At 41.1% G+C, this 15,704-nt stretch overlaps 1 protein-coding gene across 3 annotated transcripts in view; it reads left to right on the top strand.

Moving 5' to 3' along the window:
* The window catches only part of UGT1A6 (UDP glucuronosyltransferase family 1 member A6), a 99,744-nt gene that overhangs the window by 29,009 nt on the left and 55,031 nt on the right, over positions 1 to 15,704 (top strand). The window contains exon 1 of one of the 3 annotated variants that reach the window (XM_031008569.3): positions 11,987 to 12,938. The exons of the other annotated variants lie outside the window; for them this stretch is intronic. Coding sequence (XP_030864429.2) covers positions 12,072 to 12,938 — 867 coding nt within the window. The 5' untranslated portion in view covers positions 11,987 to 12,071. Of the gene's footprint in view, positions 1 to 11,986; positions 12,939 to 15,704 lie in introns of those variants that run through there. 3 annotated transcript variants of the gene reach the window in all.

Here is a 15,704-nt window from a genome sequence, read left to right on the forward strand (position 1 = left end):
TTATTGTTCAGTTCCCACCTATGAGTGAGAACATGCGGTGTTTGATTTTTTGTCCTTGTGATAGTTTGCTGAGAATGATGTTTCCAGTTTCATCCATGTCCCTACAAAGGACATGAACTCATCATTTTTTATGGCTGCATAGTATTCCATGGTGTATATGTGCCATGTTTTCTTAATCCAGTCTATCATTGAGGGACATTTACGTTGGTTCCAAGTCTTTGCTATTGTGAATAGTGCCATTATAAACATACGTGTGCATGTGTCTTTATAGCAGCATGATTTATAATCCTTTGGGTATATACCCAGTAATGAGATGGCTGGGTCAAATGGTATTTCTAGTTCTAGATCCTTGAGGAATCGCCACACTGTCTTCCACAATGGTTGAACTAGTTTACAGTCCCACCAACAGTGTAAAAGTTCTTAGAGACCTACAAAGAGACTTAGACTCCCACACAATAATAGTGGGAGACTTTAACACCCCACTGTCAACATTAGACAGATCAACGAGACAGAAAGTTAACAAGGATACCCAGGAATTGAACTCAGCTCTGCAGCAAGTGGACCTAATAGACATCTACAGAACTCTCCACCCCAAATCAACAGAATATACATTCTTTTCAGCACCACACCACACCTACTCCAAAATTGACCACATAGTTGGAAGTAAAGCACTCCTCAGCAAATGTAAAAGAACAGAAATTATAACAAACTGTCTATCAGACCACAGTGCAATCAAACTAGAACTCAGGATTAAGAAACTCACTCAAAACCGCTCAACTACATGGAAACTGAACAACCTGCTCCTGAATAGCTACTGGGTAAATAATGAAATGAAGGCAGAAATAAAGATGTTCTTTGAAACCAACGAGAACAAAGACACAACATACCAGAATCTCTGGGACACATTCAAAGCAGTGTGTAGAGGGAAATTTATAGCACTAAATGCCCACAAGAGAAAGCAGGAAAGATCTAAAATTGACACCCTAACATCACAATTAAAAGAACTAGAAAAGCAAGAGCAAACACATTCAAAAGCTAGTAGAAGGCAAGAAATAACTAAGATCAGAGCAGAACTGAAGGAAATAGAGACACAAAAAAAACCCTTCAAAAAATTAAGAATTCACTAATTTTAATGGTTTTTGGTATAGTCACAGATTTGTACAACCATCACCATAGTCAACCCTAGAACATTTTCAGTCACTCCCAAAGATACCTTATATCTATTATCACTCACTCTTCTTTTTCTCCTTCCTCCAGCCCCTGGCAGCCATTAATCAACTTTCTGTCCTTATGAATTTGCCTATTTCTATGGATTCCATTCACAAAATACATGAATAGCTTTTTCCCTTTAGCATAGAGAGTTTTGTATATTGATCTTGTACTTCAACATTTCTGAACTTGTTTATTTGTTCTAATAGTTTTTTTTAGTGGATTTCTTAGGATTTTCTACATTCCAGATCATGTTGTCTACAAATAGAGATAGTGTTACTTCTTCCTTTCTAATAAGGATAACATTTATTTCTTTTGCTTATCTAATTGCCCTGGCTTGAACCTCTAGTACCGTGTTGAATAGAAGTGGAAAGAGGAGATTCTTATCTTGTTCCTGATCTTAGGTGGGGAAGTATTCAGTCTTTTAGCACATTAGGTCTTAACTGGAGATTTTTTGAGTAGATGCCCCCCACATTATGAGATTGAGGAAATTTTCATCTATTCCTAGCTCGTTGAGTATTCTTATCATACCTGAGGTGTTTGGTTTTGTCAAATGCTTTTTCTGTGTCTATTGAAATGAACATGGTTTTCTTTTTGGTCCCCTATTCTAGTGATATGTGTTAATTGATTTGCAGGTGCTAAATGAACCTTGTATTCCTAGAATAATCCCACTTGATTGTGTTGTATAATCCTTTTACATGTTACTGAATTTGGTTTGACAGCATTTTATTGAGGACTTTTGCATCATATCCAGAAGAGATATTGGAAGTCTTATTTTCTTGCGAAGCCTTGGTCTGTGTTTGCTATCTGAATATTACTGGCCTTGTAGAAGAAACTGGGGAATGTTCTCTTCTTTTCTATTTTTTGGGAACAGTCTGTCAAGAATTGGTATTCATTCTTTACATATTTGATAGAGTTCACTAGTGAAGCTGTCTGAGCCTAGGCTTTTCTTGCAGGAGGTTTTAAAATTACTAATTTAATCTTTTTACCTGTTATGGCTTTATTTAGATTTTGTATTTCTTCTTGATTCAATTTCAGTAGGTTGTTTCTTTCTAGGAATTTGTCAATTTTATCCAAGTTATCTAATTCCTTGGCATAAAATGACCCAGAGTGTTCCCTTATAATACTTTCTGTTTCTGTAAGGTTGGTAGTAACGTTCCCTCTTTCATTTCATATTTTTAGCCATTTGAGTCTTCTCTCTTTTTTCTTTGTTAATCTAACTTAAGGTTTATCAATTTTGTCTATATTTTCAAATAAACAATTTTGGTTTTGTTTATTTTTCTCTATTGCTTCTCTATTTCTATGTCGTTAATTTCCCCTCTATTCTTTATTATTTTCTGCCTTCTTGCTTTGTGTTTAGTTTAGCTTCCTGGTGGAGTGACACTTATCATTACACAATTTCCCTGTTTATTGCTAGTAATATTTTTTGTTTTAAGGTGTATATTATCTTGCTTCATGATACTGTGTCATTAAAAAATAGTCTATTTTATCTGATATTAGTATAACCAATCTGCATTTCTTTTGGTTGCTGTTTCATGATATATTGTTTTTCCACCATTTAACTTTGTAAAATTTAAGTTTTAAATATAAATTTTTTTGTTTTTAAATCTCAAATGTATCTTCTGCAGACAAGATATTATTAGGCCTTGTTTTTAATCCAGTCTGATAATCTCTGTCTTTTAATTGAGTTGTTTAATACATTCACATTTAATACTATTATTGATGTAGATGGATTTATGTCTACCATCATTTTTTTCTTTTCTTTTTTTTTTTTGAGACAAAATCTCACTCTGTCACCCAGGCTGGAGAACAGTGGTGTGATCTTGGCCCACTGCAACCTCCGCCTCCTGGGTTCAAGCAGTTGTCCCACCTCAGCCGCCCGAGCAGCTGGAACTACAGGTGTGCACCACCATGCCTGGCTAATTTTTGTATTTTTTATAGAGACAGAGTTTTGCCATGTTGGCCACTCTGGTCTCAAACTCCTGACCTCAAGTGATCCACCTGCCTCAGCCTTTCAAAGTACTGGGATTACAGGTGTGAGCCACTGTGCCTGGCCCCATTTTACTTTTTATGCTCTATATCTCTCATGTATTTATTGTTCCTCTGTTCTGCCTTTATTGCCTTTTTTTTTTTTTTTGCATTGAGTGAATATTTTCTAGTGCAACATGTAAAATCCTTTAATGTTTTTCTTTCCACTATTTAAAAAGTTGTGTTCCGAGCGGTTGTTCTAGGGCTTAGCACATCAATTTTAACTTACCACTATCTACTTCAGATTTATACCAACTTAATTCCAGTTAAATATTGAAATGTCATTCCTATATAGCTCTATTTCCTTTCTCCCCTTTTTATGATATTATTGTTATACATGGTACATCTATATATGTTACAAACTAAACAATACATGGTGATAATATTACTTTATATAAATACACATGCTTTCAAGAATCAGAGAGAAGAAAGAAGAGCAAGTATGTATTTATAGAGTTTGTTATATTAACCTTTCTGCTTATCATTTTTGGTTCTCTTCCTTTGTTCTTATGGATCTGAGTTACCTTATGGTATCATTTCTTAGCCCAATTTCCCTTTGCTCCCAACTGCCTCCCTTGTGCTATTATTGTCAAATATATTACACTTCCATATGTTATAGTCCCAACAATATAATTATATATATGTATATTGCTTTTTAGGATTGCTTTTAAAATCAGTTAAGAGAATAGGGCCGGGCGCGGTGGCTCACTCCTGTAATCCCAGCACTTTGGAAGGCTGAGGCAGGTGGATCACCTGAGACCAGCCTAGATCAAGACCAGCCTGGCCAACATGGTGAAACGCCATCTCTACTTAAAATACAGAAATTAGCCGGGTATGGTGGCAGGCGCCTGTAATCCCAGCTACTCGGGAGGCTAAGGCAGGAGAATTGCTTGAACCCGGGAGGCGGAGGTTGCAGTGAGCCAAGATCGTGCCATTGCACTCCAGCCTGGGGGACAAGAGCGAGACTTCATCTGAAAAAAAAAAAAAAAAAAGAGAGAGAGAGAATAAAGGGGAAGTATGCATTGGTACTGCCTTTTATAACTACGTGATTACTATAATCAGTGCTTTTTTTCTGTATGAATTCAGATTATTCTATGGGGTCACTTGCTTTCAACCTGAAGAACTTCCTTTAGTATTTCTTGTAAGTTGAGTTTTCCAGCAACACATTCTCTCAATTTTTGTCTTATTACATGGGGTTTTGCTTTTATTTTGTTTGTGCCTTTAAAATGATACTCATCAGAGACTTGTCTTCAGAGGTAGCTCATAACTTATCCTTCAGAATTGCACATATTTTTTAGCAGACACGCATGAGGCAAATTCAATGGTAATAAATACCTTTTTAAGAATCAGGGTGGGGAGATTACCTTCAGCTGTGAAGAGCAGCTGGTGATATTGCTTGTGGCAAGGGGTAGAAATGGTTTATGGATCTGGGAAAGGCTCTGAAGAGAGAAGAAACTGAGTTGACAGTTCTAGGAAGTTGAAGGTCTTCTCACAAATTATAGTTGTGAGATAATATTCACAACCACTGGTATAAAAATACACTGGAATATTGCTATCTTTTAATACCCTGAGCAGGTAGGTCGGTAACAGATCAGCTGCATACTTTGAGTGTCTTAGTGCAAAATGCCCCTTGTTCAAAAATTATTAAGAATTTCAGGCTGAGCACAGTGGCTGAAGCTGAAGTGGGAAGCTGAGGCAGGCAGATCACTTGAGGCCAGGAGTTCAAGACTGCCCTGGCCAAAATAGTGAAACTCCTTCTCTACTAAAAAGACAAAAAATTAGCTGGGTGTGGAGGTGCATGCCTGCGGTTCCAGCTACTCAGGAGGCTGAGGTGTGAGAATCACTTGCACTTGGACCTGGGAGGCAGAGGTTGCAGTGAGCCGAGATCATGCCACTGCACGCCAGCCTGGGTGACAGAGCTAGACTCTGTCTAAAAAAAAAAAAAAGAAGAATTTCAGGACACTGACAGCAAAGTATTAAACAAAGCATGAGAACCTTCTAAATGTGGAATGTGGTGTGTCTGCCCAGGCTGCTCCTCCACAAAGCTGGCCCAGGCAGGGGCAAATGTGCAGTTGGGAGAGTGAGAGAACCAGGGCAGCTGGATTGCACAACCTCAGGGGTGGGGCCCAGTGCCAGGTACTATGTAGATAGTGCCTTTTGGAACTATTCAAGCTGGTGACCCTGAAAAAACATTCTTCCAATTTAGGCCATTGTAGAAAAGCAGAGGCCAAGTACATTTACCACTCAAACTTCACATGGTCTTTCAGCCACAGACTTGGTCAAAGCAAATGACCATTGAGGTTTCACCATAGGCTGGGTGCATGAGGGTGTTCAGGCTGGTGTGGTGCTGAGGATTTTACAGTGGCTTAGAAACACAGCCTTTTTTCTAGGTGTTTCTCAAACCTTAGGGTAAGAGTGGAGATGGGAGGTGGACCTAAGTATGTGATAAGAAGACTAGAGAAATCAGTGTTTCTACTGTGTCTGTGCCCCATCACTGTAGGTCTGTTTTCTACTCCCCACCCCACTCCTTCTTGTCACTGAAAAGTCATAGAATTCTGGAATCTCAGGGTTGACAGTGACTGTGAAGCAGAGTGCCGTACACTGGTATCCATCTCTGGGAGAGAAATACCATGCACCAACTAGGTTGGGTTGCCAATCCCAGGGCAGGACTCTAAACACCTCAGCAGTCTTTACTAAGATTCCTAGACCTGGCACTTCCCAGCTCTGGTTGGAGGCATTTTACCATCCTAGCTGCCAGAGTATGAGTCTGGTGACATGGAATGCTTGTGCAGGTCAGGCAAAGAAACTTGATTCTTCACAGATAGGCAGTAAGAATCAACAGGAACCTAGGATCCATGGTCAGCCAGCCCCCAAGGTAGAGGAAGCTGCTCAGCTGGACAGAGTCCCATCTGCATGTGCTCCACTTTGCATGGCAGCTGAGGGACCCCCAAAATACTCTGTGTTAGGTTTTCTATCCCGGAGGTCACTGCAGTTTATCAGCACCCAGACATCCATCCTGGGTGCCTGCCCTCCGTTCTATTCCCTTTCCATCTTTTCTCTGACTTTTGTGATGATTATTTCTTTTGTGTTTTTTTTCATCAGCATTTATTTTAAGTTCCAGGGCACACATGCAGGATGTGCAGGTTTGTTACATAGCTAAACATGTGCCATGGTGGTTTGCTGCACAGATCAACCTATCACCTAGGTGTTAAGCTCAGCATCCATGAGCTATTCTTTTTGATGTTTTCCCTCCCTCGACTATTTCTTTGCTTTTCTTTACAATTTTGCCACCTAAATTTGCATCTGTAAATAATACAGATGATTTTACCTGTTTCGGTACTTAATATAGATAGAATTTTACTGGTTTTTTTTGTCTTGCCTTTTTTTTTTTTTTGGTTCAACCTTATGTTTGAGAGATTCATGATGTGTGTTTTTACAAGTTGTAGTTTGTGGATTGTCAGTACTGAATATATCCCATTGTATGAATACACCACAATTTTATTTATCCATTCTACTGTTGATGGGCTTTGGATTGTATCTAGCTTTTCACTATTGTGAACAATGTTACAACGAACATTCTTTTACATTCTGAAACACATGTGAGTGGGTTTTTAGAGTATATACCTAGGGGTGGAGCTGCTGCATTGGAGGGCGTGCATATCATTAATTTAATAAGATGTAACTATTTTTCAGAGTGGTGGTACATATCCCTGATTGCTAAGGCATTAGTTATGTACATGACTGATTATATTGAGGGTTTTAAAATATACTTATTGGTCATTTGGATTTCCTCTTTTGCCCATTCAAGTCTATTGCCCACTGGGTTGTCTACTCGAATTATGTATGCATTCTGGATACTAGTTCTTTGGCAGTTGTAGGTATTGCAAATATCTTCCCCCACTCTGCATCTTGCTTTTTACTTTTATTCAAACAAATTAGAATAAACATCTTAGTATATGACTCACTGTGCTCCTGTGTGGGAGTTTCCACAGGGGAGTTGCCGGAAAATGGACTTACTGTGTCGTGCGCATTTTAAATGTCATTAGCCATTAACAATTTATTCTTCCCTTAGCAATGTATAAGTGTACACTTTCCTTCATATCCTTGCCACATGTATTATCGTCAAATGCTTTCAGTTTTTGACAATCCAATAGGTAAAAAATATCTCAAGGTTATTTGAATTTTCATTTCCCTTATTAATTCTTCATTTAAACGTCTTTTGTGTGTGTGTGTTTACTTTCATTAAGTTGTTTCACCAGTGAAGATAAGAACTGGTATTTACCTTCTGCATTTAATAGAATTGATGCAACTGGCTGAGCGTGGTGGCTCATGCTTATAATCCCAGCACTTTGGGGGGCCGAAGCAGGAGGATAGCTTGAGCCCAGGAGTTTGAGACCAGCCTAGGCAGCACAGTGAGATTACTTCACTGCAAAAAGTAAAAACCTAGCTGGGCATGGTAGCGCGTGCCTGTAGACCTAACTACTCGGAAGGCTGAGGTGGGAGGATTATTTGAGCCCAGGAGTTCAAGGTTCCAGTGAGCTATGTTTGCATCATTGCACCCGAGTCTGGGCAACAGAGCAAGATCCTGACCAACTCCCCACCCCCCACCCCCCATATCAATGCAACCTGTGATCACTTTATTTGGGCAACTTCCCCAAATTCTTGACTCAGTGAATTTGTTGCAGGGCTTTTCTTTTTTAAGCTCTTTTATTGGTTCACATACTAGAACAATCTCAGGGGCTATCTGGTTAGGTATTGCTTGCTACAGAGCCAAACTATGTCACCAGAACCCATTTATATGTTTCCATTTCTTGTCTCTGTTTCCTTGGCCATGACATACTTCTCAGTCTCATAATACCCAAGCAGCAGGGGCTTCAGCCTGAGTTCTTTTCCCAGGATTCCTAGTTAAAGTTCTTCTGCCTCATTGGCTCTAATGAAGTCACATGCCCATCTCTGAACTAATCATGGTGGCCAAGGGAATGAGACGTGCTGATTGGTTGAGGCCTAGGTCACATGTTCTATCCTGAGCTGGGAGTGGATCCTCACCAGAAGTACATTTGAGAGTTTGGGGGAGGGGTGGCCGCTGGGATGAGATAGGAAATAACTTGTCCACACTGTGAATTACCCTTCAATTAATGATATTTTCTATTTAGATGTCAGATTTTTTGTTACTAGTTTGTCATATAAACCTATTACTATATAGATTTTTCTGTGTCCTAATCTAAATTTCTTTTAATAATCTATGGGTGAACACTCAATAAGAATGTCCTCCAGAAAGGATGACCTGCCAACTTTTAAAGCAATCATTTTGGGGCTTATAAGTATTTAGTATTTGAAGTCTCTGCCTCTTGCTCTCTTTTAGGAATTCTTTTTCCTACTGTGATATATGTAAGTACTTATAAATTTAAACTTAAAATTCAAAAAAATACCAGGATGTGAAAGAAACGTTATTAAATATAGGTGTTTTGCTGTGAGTGTTTCTTGGAATAGGTAGGGCTTTGTATAGTAGGTTTTGGTCTTTTGGTCAGCTTGGGAAAATTTTGTTCTTTTTTAATTGAATGATATGTTTTCAATTGATACTACTAAAATAAACATTATTGGAGTATTATTTACATGCAATGAAGTGCACCGTTTTAATGATACATTTCTGAGTTGTGATGATTTTATTTAGCTGTGCAGCCATCAGCACATTCAAGACACGGACCACTCCATTTACCCAGTAACTTCCCTTCTGTCCTATCTCAATCACCTAATACCGCCCCTCACCTTAGGCAACCCTGGATGGTTTCTGTTGCTGGATAACAGAATTGTCTTTTCTAGAGTTTCATCTGAATGGAATCATACAATTATGAATGAAAAACACACAGGTATACTGTTTCGTGTCTGGCCTCTTTGGCTCAGCATAAGGTCTCTTCAGATCCTTTCACATTGTTGCATGTATCAATATTTCATTCCTTTCTATTTCTGAGTAGCATTTCATTGTATAGATATATCATCATTTGCTTATGCATTTATTTATTGATGGACATGTGGATAGTTTCCAGTTGTTGGCTATTATGAATAAAGCTGCTATGACTATTCGAGTACAAGTGTTTCTGAGATTTCATTTTTCTTGGGTAAATACTTAAAAGTGGGATTGTTGGGTTGCATGGTAGGTGTATGTATGACTTCATAAGAAACAGTCGAACTGTTTCCAAAGCAGTTATACAATTTTACATTCCTAACAGCAATGCATTAGAGTTCTGGCTGTTCTGTATTTGTGCTAAGACTTGCTATTTTTAGTCTTTTACATTTTAGCCATCCTAATGGGTGTGTAGTAGAATTTCATTGGGTTTGAATTTGCATTTCTCTTATGACTGATGATAATCTTTTCATGTGCTTATTGATCATATGCCTATTTTCTTTTAAAAGGTGCCCTTTCAAAATCTTCCACACACTTTTATTGGTTTGTTTGTCTTCTTATATTTGAGTAGTGAGTTCTTTACATATTCTGGATACAAGTGCTATGTCAGATAGTTGTGTTTCTGTTTACTTCTGGTGTGTGGTGTCCTTTGTTTCATTTTTTAAAAAACGTCTTTCAAGGAGCAAAAGTTGCAAGTTTTGATTAAGTCAATTTTAGCAAACGTTTTGTGTTTTGTACCCCTCGTGTCCTATCTAAGGAATCTTTGTCGACCAAAAGGTGTGAGGATTTGTTTCTATGTTTTTTAAAAAAGTTAAACGGTTTAAGTTTGTAGGTTTGGGTGGAAAGAGGTCTTTAGACCACTTAGTCTTTGTTTGGGTCTTTGTTTATGTCTCTGAGATTGGCAGAGGGGAATATACAATCATTCAGATCAGGGTTTTGGATGCCTTTTTCTATCTCTGAATTTTTCTGGGGTGACCTCACTGACACCCATGGCTTCAACCACCACATATGCTGATGGCTCCAAGTCTATCTGTGCAGCCCAGACCCCTCCTCATCTCCAGACCCTGGAAGCTGATGCCTTGGGCTGCTCCTCCTATTTCCTGGGCACCAGGAATATGAGCTACTCCCTCCCCACAGTCCTGCTCTCCCCAGCGCTCCCATGTCGCTGAAGGCACCACCATCTTCCAAGATACATGGGCCTCCCCAGGGTCTAGGAGTCCTAGACGTCGGACTAGAAATTAGATGACATTGGTGTCTAAACAAAACACCACTGCATGGAGATAGAACAGGGGAGCCCCTTGAATGTGGCGAGAGCACCCTCCCAGGTGTGTTCCACCCTCACCCCGGGCTCATCAGGAGGGTGCTTAGGATGCATACAGTTTTAAGGGGGTTGGAGGAATAGTTCAGAGGCTGAGATGTTGCACCCACAGCTGAGAATCCCTTTCTAGCGCTCTGTGTCCTCACAACTCCCCGGGAATCATCCTCCCCTGGAGAGTTCCCAAAGCCCTTGCAGATCTGCCTTCTCTGTGCCTTCCTGCCTGCGCCCTCTGGTGGACAGCTCCATTCACTGCCTGTCCCATGGGTTCTGTCCAAAGGTGGAATCTATTATCAATGTGGATTTCTAATGGGGGTAACTTCCTCCCTAAGGGAAGCCTCAGCTTCACCAGCAATGGCAGACACGGCCAGGCATGTAGACACAGAGGAAGTGAGATGGAAAGTGTGCACAGCCCAGAGAGCCTGCCCACATCATCCTGGGGCGACCAGGACAAGGAGGCGTCAGCAATCTTGCCAAGCACAAGTATGAGTGACTTTCTGGAGCAGCACGAGCCTCATGGGCGTGAGACCATTGTGAGTGCTCAGGGACTCTCCCTTAGAAAGGCACATGTTTAATTCTCCATTTTGAAATTTGAACTAGAGCCCCCACAAATTATTCTGTTCTGGAGGAACCATTCTTATCAGAACTTGGTGCTGGATTGACTTGGAAAAAAGCCTGACCATAATCTTCAGGATGAAATAAAGGCCTGGATGAATGGACACTTCAGTCTCTAAGCAGACTTGCAGAAGACTGGAGCCTTCGGCATTCAGAAGAGGAATTCAGACTGTGCAAGATCTGAGGCCAGGCTCCAGCTCCCCCGGTCCCTTGGTGAGCAGGAGCTCCCTGAACCCACCATGGGTCCTTGCTAGGGTTGTCTTGCACATGTGTGCTTTAGACAGCAGCACCTCTTCTTCCACGGTGTAGATGGAGAATCCTCAACAAAGCCTTTCCAAGAATCTGATCATCACATCTTGAGCTCAGCCTCCCCGCAGCTTTTTTTATATTGTCAGCCACTTCAGAGAGAGTCCTCTTTGATCCTTACAAGAAATATCCTGGTGTGAAAAACGACCAAAACCAGATAGCCAGCCTCCCCACTCCCTGTTTAAAGAAAGCTGGCTTAGTAATGTTGTCTGCATTTTGGATGTGCTGTGTTACCCATATGTGGGAAGAAAGAGTATTAAGAGTTAGCAAACAGGGTCACATCCAGCAGAGACCATATGGTTGGGGACTAGGGCAATGGTGACTCCTGAGACCTCAGCTGCAGCCTGATAAACGTGGTTAAGAGAGAAGTAGGAGACAGTGACATGAAATGGGGGTTCACAGCCTTGTGTTGGGAATTGAATGAGAAACAAGAGCTTGAACTTGGATGTTCCCCAGAGCGAGCGCAAGGTCAGATGAGTTTTTCAAGATAGGAGTGATCGGTCTTTCCCAGGGTGGGGCCCATAATGCAAGACAATTATAGATTAATGGGTAACAAGTAACTGGAGGAGGGCACTCTGTCTTCAGTTACATGTTGATTTGCTAGGTGTCTCAGTGACAAGGTAATTAAGACGAAGGAAACAATTCTAGGAGGCACAACGTGGGGTGGACAGTCAGCTGTCGGTGGCTTCTGCTGAGATGGCCACAGGACTCCAGGTTCCCCTGCCGCAGCTGGCCACAGGACTGCTGCTTCTCCTCAGTGTCCAGCCCTGGGCTGAGAGTGGGAAGGTGCTGGTGGTGCCCACTGATGGCAGCCACTGGCTCAGCATGCGGGAGGCCTTGCGGGAGCTCCATGCCAGAGGCCACCAGGCGGTGGTCCTCACCCCGGAGGTGAATATGTACATCAAAGAAGAGAACTTTTTCACCCTGACAACGTATGCCATTTCATGGACCCAGGATGAATTTGATCGCCTTTTGCTGGGTCACACTCAATCGTTCTTTGAAACAGAACATCTTCTGAGGAAATTTTCTAGAAGACTGGCAATTATGAACAATATGTCTTTGATCATACATAGGTCTTGTGTGGAGCTACTGCATAATGAGGCCCTGATCAGGCACCTGAATGCTACTTCCTTTGATGTGGTTCTAACAGACCCCTTTCACCTCTGCGGGGCGGTGCTGGCTAAGTACATGTCAATTCCTGCTGTGTTTTTTTTGAGGAACATTCCATGTGATTTAGACTTTAAGGGCACACAGTGTCCAAATCCTTCCTCCTATATTCCTAAGTTACTAACGACCAATTCAGACCACATGACATTCCTGCAAAGGGTCAAGAACATGCTCTACCCTCTGGCCCTGTCCTACATTTGCCATGCTGTTTCTGCTCCTTATGCAAGCCTTGCCTCTGAGCTTTTTCAGAGAGAGGTGTCAGTGGTGGATATTCTCAGCCATGCATCTGTGTGGCTGTTCCGAGGGGACTTTGTGATGGACTACCCGAGGCCGATCATGCCCAACATGGTCTTCACTGGGGGCATCAACTGTGCCAAGGGGAAGCCACTATCTCAGGTCTGTATTGGTGCCTTTATCCAATCAATGTTCCAGGCAAAACACTTTTTAAAAAATGTACTTACAAGTGCTTCCATATCTACTTATCTTTCCAAAGATTTCATTTCTGCTTCTCATTGTTGTAATAGTCTTCAGTGAGATAAACTTTTAAAGGGTCAATGGTAGTGCAGTTCAGGGTTTCAATGGCCACTGAGAGGAAGGAGAGGCAGGGACAAGGATCTGTCAAAGGATGGACAAGAGTGGTGTGACTCACGGAGACCGTTTGTAAAAGCGCCATCTTCATGGCTGTGGATGTGCTTCATCTGGGCAGGAGCAGGGACACTACACTGAGAACTGATCCATCCAAATTTTGCTTGCAAGATTTTCAGTAGAAAGGAGGAAGGAATAGCAATTTACAATTGTTGACATGACAATTTTTAGTGGTCCCATCTTGTAAAAGATAGAGAGGTGACCACAGGAGACCTAAGCATTCAGAGGAAGTAGAGGTTTCAAAGAGGTTGACTCAGTTCAGTGGAATTGGGCCAATGTAGGTGCAACGGATGTCTGTGATCAGAGAATGAAACAGAGTTCAGTTTCCAGAGAGGGAATTTTGAATTATAATAGGAGAATGTTTCTTGTGAAGACACTACTTAAAAGAAATTCTTACTAGGTTAACTTCATGGTCTAATACCGAAGTGTCCAGTAGAAATATCATGTAAACCACATACATAATTTAAACTTTTCTAGTGGGCATGTTAAACACCGGCAAAAAGAAACCACTAAAATTAATTTGAATAATGCATTTTATTTAACCAGATGTATCCCAAATATTATCCTTTCAACATGTGAACTATTTAACGTAGATTTTTTTGTTGTTAAGTCTTCAAAATCTAGCATATATTTGACACTTACAGTATATCTCAATTTGGAATAGCCACATTTCAAGTGCTCAATATTCATATGCAGTTAGTGACAACAATATGGTCAATGTTTATAAATGTTGCATGGACAAAACCAACATTCTATCTTTCGATTTTTCTATCTTTTTTTTTTTTTTTTCTTTTGAGATGGAGTCTTGCTCTGTCACCCATTCTGGAGTGCAGTGGTGGGATCTCGGCTCACTGCAACCTCCACCTCCCGGGTTCAACTGATTCTCCTGCCTCAGCCTCCCAAGTAGCTGGAGCTACAGGTGCATGGCACTACGTCCAGCTAAGTTTTTTTTTTTTTTGTATTTTTTATGGAGATGGAGTTTCATCATATTGGCCAGGCTGATCTTGAATGCCTCATCTCAAGTGATTCACTCAGCTCTGCCTCCGAAAGTCCTGGGATTACAAGCATGAGCCACCACACCTAGGCAATTTTTCTATCTTTTAAAAGACCCTCTACTGAATCTGCCCAATTCTGTGAAGGATGTCTTTTAAAAAATCCCCTTATATAACAAATTCTGCTCAAGTTATAGTTCGGTTCTTGAATAGGTTTTGCTTTATACATAGTGATTAGATTGGTGCATGTAGGTTTGAGACTTGTATTTTCTTCACATAGTTTGCTGTTATCATTAAATAATAATCCTTAAAATACATTTTATCTGATATCAGTATTGCTACTTCTATGTTATTTTTTGAATTCCCCATCTCTTTTAATTTGAAAATGATTTGTGTGCAAGTGAGTGGCTCACACCTGTAATTTCAGCCCTTTGGGAGACCGAGGGAGGAGGATTGCTTGAGCCCAGGAGTCTGAGAGCAGCCTGGGCGACATGCTGAGACTCCATCTCTACAAAAAATTAAAAAATTATCCAGGTGTGATGGCACACGCCTGTGGTCCCAGCTACTCGGGAGGCTGAGGCAGGAGGATCACTTGATCCCAGAAGGTGGAGGCTGCAGTGTGCCATGTTCACACCACCTCACTCCAGCCTGAGTGACAGCGAGGCCCCATCTCAAAAAAATAAAAATTTATTTGGAATGTGGAAATCTTGTTTTAAAGTTTAGAAAACTTTTTTTTTTTTTTTTTTTGAGACGGGGTCTCGCTCTGTCGCCCAGGCTGGAGTGCAGTGGCACGATCTCAGCTCACTGCAAGCTCCGCCTCCCGGGTTCAGGCCATTCTCCTGCCTCAGCCTTCCGAGTAGCTGGGACTACAGGCTCCCACCACCACGCCCGGCTAATTTTTTTTATATTTTTAGTAGAGACGGGGTTTCACCGTGTGCCAGGATGGTCTCGATCTCCTGACCTCGTGATCCACCCGCCTCAGCCTCCCAAAGTGCTGGGATTACAGGCATGAGCCACCGCGCCCGGCCTAGAAAACATTTTTTAAAACTCCAATATGAAAAACTGGGTGCAGTGGCATGTGCCTGTGGCCCCAGCTACTTGGGAGGCTCAGGTGGGAGGATCATTGAGCTTAGGAGTTTCAGCTCTTGTGGTTTGTTGACTGACTGACTGACTGATTGATTGATTGATTTAAAACACAACAAAACCCAAAATGACTTTAATCTGATAGTTTCTTTTGATGTCAGCATTCTGATTCTGTCCATTCTTAGTTGTATTCTTTCCACTGAGTGTAAGCTCATTCCTTTAACAGAAATTTAGTTTTTCCATCGTAGTTTTGGAATTCCATGGCCCTTTTCCATTTCCATGGAGACGCAGTGCAGCATCTTCAAGTCTCTAATTCTTACATCTGTCTCTTTCACTTGCAAGAGCCCTTGTGATTACATTGTCCCGCCCGGACATCCAGCATAATCTCCCCATGTCAAAACCCTTAATTTAATCACATCTATAAAGTCTCTTCCACCTGTAA

This window comes from Gorilla gorilla, chromosome 11 (assembly GCF_029281585.2).
Source record: "Gorilla gorilla gorilla isolate KB3781 chromosome 11, NHGRI_mGorGor1-v2.1_pri, whole genome shotgun sequence".
Taxonomy (NCBI): domain Eukaryota; kingdom Metazoa; phylum Chordata; class Mammalia; order Primates; family Hominidae; genus Gorilla; species Gorilla gorilla.